Source organism: Nematolebias whitei, chromosome 20 (assembly GCF_014905685.2).
Source record: "Nematolebias whitei isolate Nwh7 chromosome 20, NemWhi1, whole genome shotgun sequence".
NCBI classification, from domain to species: Eukaryota; Metazoa; Chordata; class Actinopteri; order Cyprinodontiformes; family Rivulidae; genus Nematolebias; species Nematolebias whitei.
The window spans coordinates 10,664,598-10,677,376 of NC_056517.1; the positions used below are offsets into that span (position 1 = coordinate 10,664,598).

Genomic DNA, 12,779 nt, shown 5'->3' on the forward strand with positions numbered 1-12,779 from the left:
ATGAACCCACAACCCACCAGCGAGCCGAAGGCCCCCGCCCAGAACCGGGCACCAGAGCGCAAGCCAGCCCAGAGCCCGGCAACCCGCCCGCCAGAGCCCAAGATCCCCGATCCCCACAGGCCCAAGCCCGGGGGCGACAAGCCCCCAGAACCCCAAGCCCCCGTGCCCACCCCGAACCCACACCAGCACAGCCAGGCTACCAGATCGTTGACCCACGACCGCCGCCACAGACCACCTGAGGGCCTGCATGCAGCCACCAGCAGACATCCCCCAGACCACCCAGGCCCTCCCCAGAGGGAAAGCAGTGCCCCCCTGCCCAGGTACCCCCAAGAGCCCAGCCCCCGGCAACCCCCCGGGGCCCCAAACCCATACACCCACCTCCACATCAACCCCAAGGCCCCACAAGGTCAGATCCCAGACTACCCACCCTCACTATGTAACGGAGCCGATCAAAGGAGCCCACAGAGATTGATCCAATGTGTCGGCAGATGCTGTTTCAAGACTAATATGATCTAACAGAAGATTTTTATACTGATTAATGCTAAGATTATTTTTATTTTTCCAATTCAGGAGTATGGTTTTCTTTGTGATGCATAAGGCAGTGAAAATCATGCGACGTATTTTTTTCCAGGGTAACATCTTCCAAGATAGCCAATAAGCAAACAGATGGAGAGAGTGGAATATTACATTTCAGACATTTAGACAAGTCTTCACAAACCTGGACCAAAAACCTCTGAACGGGTGGGCAGAACCAGAGTGCATGGATATAATCATCAGGAATATTGCCTGTGCACTGTGAACAGTTGTTAGATGATGTAAATCCCATCCGAAACATTCGCTGACCTGTATAATGTACTCTATAAAGAACTTTATACTGTATTAATTGTAAGTTGGAGATTCTAGTCATTTTAAATGTTTTTAAACATATTTGAGACCAGGTGTTTTGGTCAAAATTGATTGATAAATCTGACTCCCATTTTGCAACTGGTAGCATTATGGAGTCATTGATTCTAGACATTTTTTTGTATATTTTAGATAATAATTTGGGGGATTTAAGATTAAGGAACTCTAACACACATATTGGTGTTTCTAACAAAGTTTTATTAAGCTTAAATTTCTTTTTTATGATAGACTTAATTTGTTGATATTCTAAGAAGTATTTATTTTCAATGCCAAATTGTATTATTAAATTATTAAATGAAATAAAGTCTACACCTTCATATATGTGTTCCAGACGTTCAATTCCCTTGACTCTCCAACCTGGGAAATTTAACATATTATTTTCTTGTAGGATGCAGCTGCATTTCTAACATCCTTCTACCAACATACCCACTGTCCCTCCTCTGGACATGTCCAAACCACTGTCCCTCCTCTGGACATGTCCAAACCATTTCAGTCTGGCCTCTCTAACTTGATCTCCCAGTTGTTCAACCTGTGCTGTATACCTCTGATGACCTCATTCCTAAACTTATCCATCCTTGTCACTCCTAAGGAGAACCTCAACATCTTCATTTCTGCCACTTCCAGTTCTTTCTCTTGTCTTTTTGGCCATATCTCTGTCTCCAGACCATACAACATAGCTGGTCTCACCACTGTCTTGTAAACTTTTCTTTTGACCTTTGCTGACACCCTTTTGTCACAAATCACTCCACTCCATCCTGCCTGGACTCTCCTTTTCACCTCTTTACCACACTCCCCATTTTCTTGGACAGTGGACCACAAGTACTTGAAGGCCTGCATCTTTGTGACTTCTGCTCCTTGTAGCCTCACTTTTCCACCGGCCTCCCTCTCATTCACACACATGGACTCTGTCTTACTGACTGACTTTCATTCCTCTTCTTTCAAGTGCATACCTCCATGTCTCTAAGTTCCATCTGTTTCTCACCACAGATCATGTCATCTGCAAACATCATAGTCCATGGGGATTCTTACCTGACTTCATCTGTTAGTCGGTCCATCACCAGAGCAAACAAGAAGGGGCTCAGAGCCGATCCTTGATGCAATCCCACCTCCACCTTGAAGCTATCTGTCACTCCTACAGCACATCTCACCACTGTCCTGCTGTCCTCATACATGTCCTGTACCAGTCTAACATACTTCTCTACCACTCCAGATTTCCTCATGCAATACCACACCTCTTCCCTTGGCACTCTGTCATATGCTTTTTCTAAATTCACAAATACACAATGGAGATCTTTTCGACCCTCTCTGTATTTCTCCATCAGCATTCTCAAAGCAAAGATGGCATCTGTGGTGCTCTTTCTTGGCATGAAACCATACTGCTGCTCACAGATAGTCACCTCTCATCTAAGTCTTGCTTCCACAACTCTCTCCCAGATCTTCATTGTGTGGCTCATCATCTTAATTCCCCTGTAGTTGCTACAACTCTATACATCACCCTTGTTCTTAAAAATGGGCACCAGCACACTTCTTATCCATTCCTCAGGCATTTTCTCACCCTCAAATATAGAACTGAATATTTGAGTCAAAAACCTCACTGCCATCTCTCCAAGACATTTCCATACCTCCACTGGTATGTCATCAGGTCCTACTGCCTTCATTCTTCATTCTTTTCAGAGCTTTCCGGACTTCATCCTCACTAATCTTTCCCACTTCCTGGTCCACAGTTTCTATGACCTCTACTCTTCTTTCTCTTTCATTCTCTTCATTCATTAGCTCCTCAAAGTACTCCTTCCATCCTCCCATCACACTCTCCTCACTTGTTAGAACATTACCATTCCTATCTTTAACAAGCCTAACCTGTTGCACATCCTTTCCAGCTTGATCCCTCTGTCTTGCCAATTGATACACAAGTCCTTCTCACCCTCTTTAGTGTCCAGCCTCCCAAACAACTCATCACACTTTCTGCTTTGCCTTAGCTACTTTCTTCTTAGCTCTATGTCCCATCTCCTTATATTCCTGTCCCCTCTCTTAAGTCCTTTCACTGTCATATTTCTTCTTGGCTAAACTCTTTCTTCCTTCAAGTAAGCATTTCTGCTTCTACCCTTAAACAAATCTCCGCCTCTAAAAGTACAGTTACGGGTAATTTAATTAAAAAAAAAACATATGTTTAAATAGCACAACTAAGTTGCAAATTCGTTTTACAGTTTAAGTGGGTCATTAATAAAATTTAGATAATTAATTAAAAATATGTGAGAAATGTTTGATGGGTAATCAAGTTACGTATGTCAGGTATCAAAACAACTACACCAATTTGTCAAAATAAAAGCAATCAAAATGTTGAAAAGACAGTCCAATTTACTTTAATTAAAAAAAGGCTTCTCACTGTACAACTAAACACCCAAGAACTGAAGCACATGAAGACAGTGGCAATGGAGATAGTACTGGAGCAGGTGGAGTAGTGTGGGTGAGTGGTGAGCTAATCAGGCTCTTGTACCTGGGCAGGAGCCCACAGGCAGAAGCCATGAACAGCCTGTGGTGGAGTCTGGGAGTTTAGGTAAATGTAGATGCTTAACAACCTGCCAAAATACACCAGAATGAAGGAAATTGCATTCTCTGCAAACTGCTCCTCCTGAATCCGAGGTTCGACTATCCGACGGACCCTCCTCTCTAGAACCCCCAAATATACCTTACCAGGGAGGCTTAAGAGCGTGATTCCCCTGTAGTTGGAATACACTCTACGGTCCCCCTTTTTGAATAGAGGGACCACCACCCCGGTCTGCCAATCCAGGGGAACTTCCCCCGATGTCCACGCAATATTGCAGAGTCGCGTAAGCCAACACAACCCTACAACATCCAGAGCCTTAAAGAACTCCGGGCGAATCTCATCCACCCCTGTGGCCCTGCCACCGAGGAGCTTTTTAACCACCTCGGTGACCTCAGCACCAGAGCCCGACCCAGAGTCCCCAGGCTCCGCTTCCTCAGTGGAAGACGTGCCGGTGGGATTGAGGAGGTCTTCAAAGTATTCTACCCACCGACCCACGACATCCTGAGTGGAGGTCAGCAGCACACCACACCCACTACAGTATAAACAGTGTTGGTGGTGTACCACTTTCCCCCCCTGAGACGCCGGATGGCGGACCAGAATTGCCTCGAAGCCATGTGGAAGTCATTCTCCATGGCCTCTCCAAACTCCTCCCATGCCCGAGTTTTTGCCTCAGCAACCACCCGAGCCGCATGTCGCTTGAACTGCCGGTACCCATCAGCTGCTTCCGGGGTCCCACAGGCCAAAAAGGCCCAATAGGACCTTCTTCAGCCTGACAGCATCCCTCACCGACGTTGTCCACCATCGGGTTCGAGGGTTGCCGCCGCGACAGGCACTGACAACCTTGCGGCCGCAGCTCCGGTAAGCCGCCTCTACAATAGAGGCACGAAACATGGTCCACTCAGACTCAATGTCCCCCACCTCCCTCGGAACATGTTCAAAGTTCTCCCGGAGGTGGGAGTTGAAACTCCGTCTCACAGGAGACTCTGCCAGGCGTCCCCAGCAAACCCTCACAATACGTTTGGGTCTGCCAGGTCTGACCGGCATCCTCCCCCACCATCGGAGCCAACTCACCACCAGGTAGTGATCAGTTGACAGCCCCGCCCCTCTCTTCACACGAGTGTCCAAGACATGTGGCCGCAGATCAGATGAGACGATGACAAAGTCGATCATCGAACTGCAGCCTAGGGTGTCCTGGTGCCAAGAGCACATATGGACACCCTAATGCTTGAACAAGGTGTTTGTTATTGACAATCCATGACAAGCACAGAAGTCCAACAACAGAACACCACTCTGGTTCAGATCAGGGGGGCCGTTCCTCCCAACCACACCCCTCCAGGTTTCACTGTCATTGCCCACATGAGCATTGAAGTCCCCCAGCAGAACAAGGGAGTCCCCAGGAGGTGCACTTTCCAGTACCCCCTCCAAGGACTCCAGAAAGGGTGGATAATCTGAAATGCCGTTTGGTGCATAAGCACAAACGACAGTCAGAACCCGTCCCCCCAAACGTAGGCAGAGGGAGGCCACCCTCTCATTCACCGGGGTGAACCCCAACACACAGGCACCAAATTGGGGGGCAATAAGTACGCCCACTCCTGCTCGGCGCCTCTCACCCGGGGCAACTCCAGAGTGGAAGAGTGTCCAGCCCCTCTCAAGGAAGCTGGTTCCAGAGCCCGAGCCATGCGTAGAGGTGAGTCCGACTATTTCTAGCCGGAACCTCTCAGCCTCACACACCAGCTCAGGCTCCTTCCCCACCAGTGAGGTGACATTCTACGTCCCAATAGCCAGCTTCTGTAGCCGAGGATCAGACCGCCAGGGTCCCCGCCCTCGGCCACCACCCATCCCACATTGCACCCGACCCCTTTGGCCCCTCCCACAGGTGGTGAGCCCATGGGAAGGGGGACCCACGTCTCCTCTTCGGGCTGTGCCCGGCCGAGCTCCATGTGTAAAAGCCCGGCCACCAGGCGCTCGCCCGCATGCCCCACCTCCAGGCCTGACTCCAGAGTGGGGCCCCGGTGACCCACGTCCGGACAAGGGAACACTAGGTCCATTTATTTGTCTCATCATCGGGGTCTTTGGGCTGCACTTTGTCTGGTCCCTCACCTAGGACCTGTCTGCCATGGGTGACCCTACTAGGGGCATAAAGCCCCTGACAGCATAGCTCCTAGGATCATTGGGACACTCAAACCCCTCCACCACGGTAAGGTGGCAGCCCAGGGAGGGGAGGCTGGGGGGAGCCCCCCCTCCCCCAGTTGTGTTCCAGAATTGTTTGGTTTACAAACTAAGCACTGGTTGGAAAACATTGCTAACATGACTTGCTTACGGTACCTGAAAGTTCTCCCTGCTCACGAATGTGAACACCTAAAAGACTAAAACTGAGCTCTTTGGCATCAACTCAACCCACTGTGTTTGGAGGAAGAGAAATGGTAAATATGACCCAAAGGACTCCCTCGCCACAGACAAGCACAAAGGTGGAAATAGCATGGTCTGAGCTGATTTTGGAGCTGCTGAGGGTATAGGATGATTTCACTGCACTGAGGGACCAATGGACAGGAACGTTTAATTCTTGGACCCAACCTTCTTCCTTCAGCCAGAACACTGATGGTGACTTGACGATGGATCTTACAACATGCTAGTAATCATCAGGAAGTGCATGAAGGTCAAAGACTGGCCTAGCTGAAGCTGAAGCTTTGAGTTGTGATGCAGCAGCTGACCCACCTAAAGGATTTATATCAGTTTTACAAAGAGGAATGGGTCAAAAGACATCCTGAGATATGTGTAAACCTCGTGACTAACTACAAGAAATATCTCAACAACAAAGTTGCACCGAGTTCTAAGTCGTTTTTAGTTTGGTGATGAAATACCCCTGACTCCATGACTCGCATTCAAATCAGGTTTTTACATGATGTTTGTGCAACTGACCTCAGAGTTTTCAGTGCACAATGTGGACTCTCCAGAAAATCACAGAGTTCCTTCACTCCAGAATTGTCCAGATCCTCGTTGTTACTCAGGTCCAATTCTGTCAGATGGGAAGGATTGGACTTCAGGGCTGAGACCAGAGAAACACAGCTGATTTCTGTCAAATCGCAGTTTTCCAACCTAAAACATAAAATAAATTCAATTCAATTCAACCTTAATTTAAACAGATAAGTCACATTGAACCTCCAAGATTCGTTTACAAGTGATACCTGTTTGGACAGACAATAAAAAGTGGTGAAAAATGACACATAGGGTTTGGAGACAACAAAAATTCCTAACACGCTTTTAATCTTTGGTTGAAGATCATCAGCATGATAATGAAAAAATATATCTCACACACCAAGCACATAATGACGCCAACAGTCTGCAATGGGGTTGGGGGTGGGGGGGTGGATGGGAAGCAAAGACCATGTCCAGAGACAACCCACAGAGGCACAGCAGAGTTCAGATAAGATTGCTCAGTTTAAAAAGTTCCCTCTGGAGAGAACCGTACACAATGAGGGGGTGTCGAGGACGACCAAGGATGAATCCAGAGAATCCTGAAATGATGACAGAATGCTTATTCAGCTGGGCCCCTCTGAAAAGTTCATTGAATTCCTCAGTAGGAGGGGAGGGACGGGGCAGAGCTTCAGGTTTACAAAACTTCCAGGCGAATTAGATAAGATGGCCTGTCAATGTCATTCAGGGAGCCAAATTCAGATAAACACAAATGTTTTGGGGACAGGCAGAACTTTAATGACATCTACCTTGAGTCTGTGTCAGTCCACTTGGTTCCGAAACATCCAAATTAAATGGCCACACCAATGGACGGTGCCTGAGAATGATCCCCGAGATCTGATCCATTCTGCCAAAAGCAATTGAGTCTGGGTGCTTGAGGCACGAACCAAGCCATCATAAGGCAAGCAGCATGATTGGGTCCAAATTTGTTGCTGACGACTTCCTTGATTGTAGATAAACCAGGAACCAGCCGAATCCAAAAAGCAGGAATCAGTTATCATAAATCCAATTATATATGTGTCCTTAAAATCCATCAATGACAGCAGAGATAGACACATCATCAAGTCTTCCAAGTCGATGAGATATCCAGCTGCGTGCGTGCCAACAGGGCAAATCGGCTCGCCTAAAGCCTGTCTTCTGTTCGAAGAAATGTTATCAATTGTGTTGAGGGACCAACTGACCAAATCCAAATCCATAAATTATGATTCGGAAGATTTGTAGAAGAGAGGCTCTAAAGCAGTTTCACAGACAGGACAGAGCAAAGTGAAGCGGAGAGGGAGAGGAGGAGATGTCCGTCCTTGACAAGAGCAAGTATTGAAGTGCGCTTTTGAAGGAATGTGAAGAAAACAATGTGAGGAATTTATATTTTAAACTTAAGATCCACAAAAACACAATAAACTTGTTTAATAATTAATCTAGTAAAAGTTTATTTAAAGGGTAAATTTTGCACATTTAATTAAATTTAAATCAAACAGTCTCTACAGTTTTAATGTTTTGAATGAATAGAACTTTTATGAGTACACATTTTAAACTAAAGGCTCAGCATTTCTTGAAGGAATGTCTCTTTCTATAGATAACCAGCTGAAGATGGACATCCAACCATTACTTTCAAAGATTCAGTAAAATCTGCCCACTGGTTCAGCAGAGATTGAGGAGTAATAAATGATTTTTGTTCAGATGAACACAGAACCACCATCAGCTTCAGAAAACTGACCTCAGAACCTCCAGTCTGCAGTTTGAGCTCTCTAGTCCTGAACACAGATGATTCACTCCAGAGTTTTCAAGGTTGATGTTGTTACTCAGATCCAAGACTGTTAGAAGAGAGGACTTGGACTTCATAGCTGAGGATAAAACTTCCCAGTGATTCTCTGAAAGATCACAATCCCCAAGTCTGTCATGAGAGAAAATATGAAATGAGCTGGTTTAATACCAAACAAGCGGATAAACACAGACTGAATAAAACTAGCAAATATTACTTTGAAGGAACTGTATTTTACAGAAAATGTAATGTTCTTAAAAATGATCAAATTAAAACTTATTTAACCTCTTTTGCAAAAAGAGAACACCAGAGATTGTTGAGCATTTTAAATCAAACAAGACATTTTCAGCTTTTAATCTGTTTTGCTTTAAGTTTAACTTCAGAAATCTATAATTTAATGTTTATATGTTTGTAAAAACAAACCCCTTTATTGGTTTAGATCAGGCAGGTTGACCCAGCCCAATCATGCTACTCCAGCTCACACTATGTTCACAAAGATGGCTGTTCAAGTCCTCCAGTAAGACAACTGAGTCCCTTAATCAAGCATTGTCAAGCACCTCACTCAAGGACTCCAAGAAGACTGGTTGCTCTGAACTGCTGCTAACCACATCTGTGCATGACCATGTCCCCAACCTGAAGGCAAAAGAAGACCTGTGTTTGGTCGAAGAGATGAGGGGATAAACAGTAAGTAAGTCCAACCCTGCATGCAGCCTCTCACCCAGAGTGACTCCAGACAGAGCAGCCCCTCTACAGGAGATGAAGCCAACTAGACATACAAAGTAGTTGGGCTCATCTAGTCTCCTGCACAAGCTCAGGCTCTTTCCTCATCAGTGGTGTGGCATATTGCATTTATAAAGTCTGATTCTGTCATGTTTTTTGCTTTGCCTGCCATAGTTCATGTTTCATCTCATCTCCTGTCAACCTGCACCTCACTTAACCACACCCACTCTGCTGAGTCACTGCAATCAGCCCTCATGCAGCTCACCTGTTTTTCCCTTTACTTAAACCCCACAGTCACTCTACTCAGTGCCAGATTATTGAAAGCCTCACAGTAAGTAAATGTCCAGCGTCCATGCCACAGTTTCGTTTGTCTTCCTGGTTCTGACTTCAAGCCTGTTTTACGGATTACCCATCTTGACCATCCCCTGCTTGTTTTGGATTATCAACTCTGCTTATGGTAACGACCTCTGCATTCTCTAAAACGACCACGTCTACCGGATCACGATTCAAGTCTGGTTTCGGATTTCTGATCATCTGTGCATGACCCTCGCCTGTCTCCCTAGACCTGTCTTTTGGATTGTCCTCACTGCTTCAAGCTCAGCTCTGCCTCAAAAGCAGCTCACCTTCTCAAACAGTGACATCACACAATCCAACTCTAAGGAAATCCTCCCTCACCTGCTTACGAAGGTTGGTGGTTATAAACTGAACAATCAAACCAAAGCCGTTTAACTCCAATTCACTAACCTTCCTGTCTCTTCAGATCGTGCTGGCCCAAGGACTCAGACCTCCACCCGAAGCTGTTAATCAATAAATCTATTAAACCTTCCTGTTTGTGGTCTGGTTTGAATCCCTAAATCTGGTTCATGTCAGATTCATCAATTACAAATTGGACTGCCCCTGACTGTTGCCCAGTTAAGGACGCATCAGTTAAGGACGCATCAGTTAAGGACGCATCAGTTAAGGACGCATCAGGTCCTGACGGGTCCTGCTGCAGGTGGTGGATTTACAGGAGCGTGGTCTCAAGAAGTTGGATTCTTGGAAACCCAACAAACCTGTACCCTAGGCCTGACTCCAGGATGAGACAACAAAATTCCAAGTCCTGCCATGGTATAGTTGAGGTTCCTTGATCTTGTGGCCATTGCAAGGGTTGCTAAATCATACATTTAGTAACCAGAACTTCAAAATAAAACCTTATTTTCTGTATTTGATAAAACTCTTTATAGAACATGAACTACAGTGAAGGATTTTGCAGCACAAATCCACATCTGTCAATATGAACAAACAAGACAATATTCTAGGTTGCCTTGTGAACTTGTAAACCAATTTATAAAATCTAATTTGAAATAAACACAACACCCCAGTGGGTCTCAAAAACAATGAACCACTAACCCTGATTTCCTTTGGCTTCTGCTCATGGCATAATGCAACGGACCTGTATGGCCCTCCTGCAGGTCATGGGCCCACAGGAAGGTAAACCCATGTAACTTCATTGGACTGAACCCGACTGGGTCTCGAGTCCAGGTTCTTGCCAAAGAGCCCCTCCCCTAGGCCTGGCTTTAGGTTGCGGCCTGGTAACCCATGTCCAAGCAAGGAACACTGAGCTCTTTGCTATTTGTCTATACAAGTGTTATGAATAGCTCTTTGTCTGGTCTGTCACCTAGAACCAATCTGACTTGGGGAAACTTTTAGAGGATTTTCCATAAAGAGTTGTGAATGTTTTTATATTTTGTCTGAGAACATCTTTCCCTCCAACCATAAGAAGTTGCCGGTCTGCTGTCTCTCAAAATATCCAAGTTCTCAATCTGGAGGTCTACTCGTGGTGTCTCCCTGATGCCCATTAACCACATCTGTGCAGACAAAGTGTGTTTTTGTGAGTTAAAACCTGTGCAGCTGGCTTCAGGACAAAGGAACACAAACTGAACGCCACTGAAATGTTCATGTGTTGTAATTGTGTTATAAAAGTCAAGACGACTTCTCCACCATAACCCTCAGCACGGGCTCCCCCCCAGGGCTGTGTGTTGAGCCCCTTCTTGTTCACCCTGTTAACGTATGACTGCGCACCGACCCATTCAGGCTGTCATATTGTAAAGTTTGTAGACAATACAGCGGTGGTTGGTTGCATCAAAAACAATTATGAGTCCAGCTACAGGCAGGAGGTGGAACACCTAGGGAGCTGGTGGAGGAAGAACAACCTTCACATCAATGTGAATAAGACAAAGGAGATGTTCATGGATTTTAGAAGGAATAAACACACCTGCCCCCCAAACATAGGAGGATCTGTGGTGGAAGTGGTCTCCAGTTGCAAGTACATGGGTGTGCACCTGAACGACAACCTCAGCTGGGGCAACAACACCACCAACCTGATCAAGAAAGCACATCAGAGACTCTACTTCCTCAGACGGCTAGGCGAGCTGGACTGGGAAGCTCAGTCCTCACCTCCTTCTACAGGTGTGCAGTGGAGAGCATCATGTGCTCCAGCATCAATGTGTGGCATGGAGGCTGCACAGCTGCAGAAAGAAAAGCTTTGCAGAGAGTGGTGAAGGCTGCACAGAAGTCTGTTGGAGTCAGCCTCCCCACTATCACAGACATCTACACCTACATCGGGCAGCTGTGGCTGAATGGTTAGAGCAGTTGCCCTCCAATGCAGGAGTTGGGGGTTCGAATCCACCAGCAGTCACATGCCGAAGTGTCCCTGGGCAAGACACTGAACCCCCCTCATTGCCTCCGATGTGTGTCCCATCGGTGTATGAATGTGATCTAAAGCACTGATTAGTTTCTTTAGAATCCATCCATCCATCCATTTTCTTCCGCTTATCCAGGGTCGGGTCCCGGGGGTAGCAGCCTAAGTAGGGAGGCCCAGACTTCCCTCTCCCCAGCCACTTGGGCCAGCTCTTCCGGGGGAATCCCGAGGCGTTCCCAGGCCAGCCGAGAAATATAGTCCCCCCAGCGAGTCCTGGGTCTTCCTCTGGGCCTCCTTCCGGTGGGACGTGTCCGGAACAGTTTCTTTGGAATGATTTGTTCAATTAGCTTTCTAGAGATCTAGTAGAGTGCTGTATGAATGGGTAAATGAGGACACAGATTGTAGTGTAAAGTGCTTTGAGTGTCTTGATCAGAAAGAAAGGCACTATATAACTACAGTCCATTTACCATTTACACCTCCAGATGCAGGAAGAGGGCCACCTGCATCATGAAGGACACCACTCACCCAGCACACACATTTTTTGCCGCACTCCCCTCAGGTAGAAGGCTGAGGAGCATTAAGTGCAGAACTACCAGGCTGAGGAACAGCTTCTACCCTGAGGCTGTTAGACTCATGAATCTGTAACCAGGAAAAAAAATCACTGTGAAAAATCACTGTAATGTCACTTGGTTGTTGATATGTGCAGCTGACTATCCAAGATGCTGATCTCATGCTGCTGATTATTTCATGTGGCTGTGTTCATTAGTCCTCATCTGCTCACACAGGCTCATGTTCGTGCTGGTGTTGTTTTGGTGCACTGTTTTTGTACTATTAGTGCTTAGTGCATTCTTAGTCTTGTGTATTCTTAGTGTAGTGAATGTAGTATATTCTTAGTTCATGACTCGGATCTTACAAATATTTTTCTTTACAATTGGTGTTCTTGTTGGATGTAACTGGGACTCTGTGTACATAGTTTCATCCAAACTTATGTACCACATGTGGTGTGTATGACAAATAAATCACTCTGACTCTCCGAGAAGACCTGGCTCGAGGTTCATTCTGTGACATGCATGTATGTATGTCTGTATGGATGTATGTATATATGTATGCATGCATATATGTATGCATGTATGTATGTACGTGCATATGTACGTATGTATGTATGTATGTATGTATGTATGTATGTATGTATGTATGTA

At 46.1% G+C, this 12,779-nt stretch overlaps 1 protein-coding gene across 1 annotated transcript in view; it reads right to left on the reverse strand.

Moving 5' to 3' along the window:
* Positions 1-12,779, reverse strand: part of LOC119426836 (NACHT, LRR and PYD domains-containing protein 12-like) — a 59,032-nt gene that overhangs the window by 11,960 nt on the left and 34,293 nt on the right. Inside the window, exons 7-8 of the mRNA XM_037694419.1 lie at positions 8,136-8,312; positions 6,368-6,544 (exon numbers count right to left, since the gene is read on the reverse strand). Coding sequence (XP_037550347.1) covers positions 6,368-6,544; positions 8,136-8,312 — 354 coding nt within the window. The remainder of the gene's footprint in view (positions 1-6,367; positions 6,545-8,135; positions 8,313-12,779) is intronic.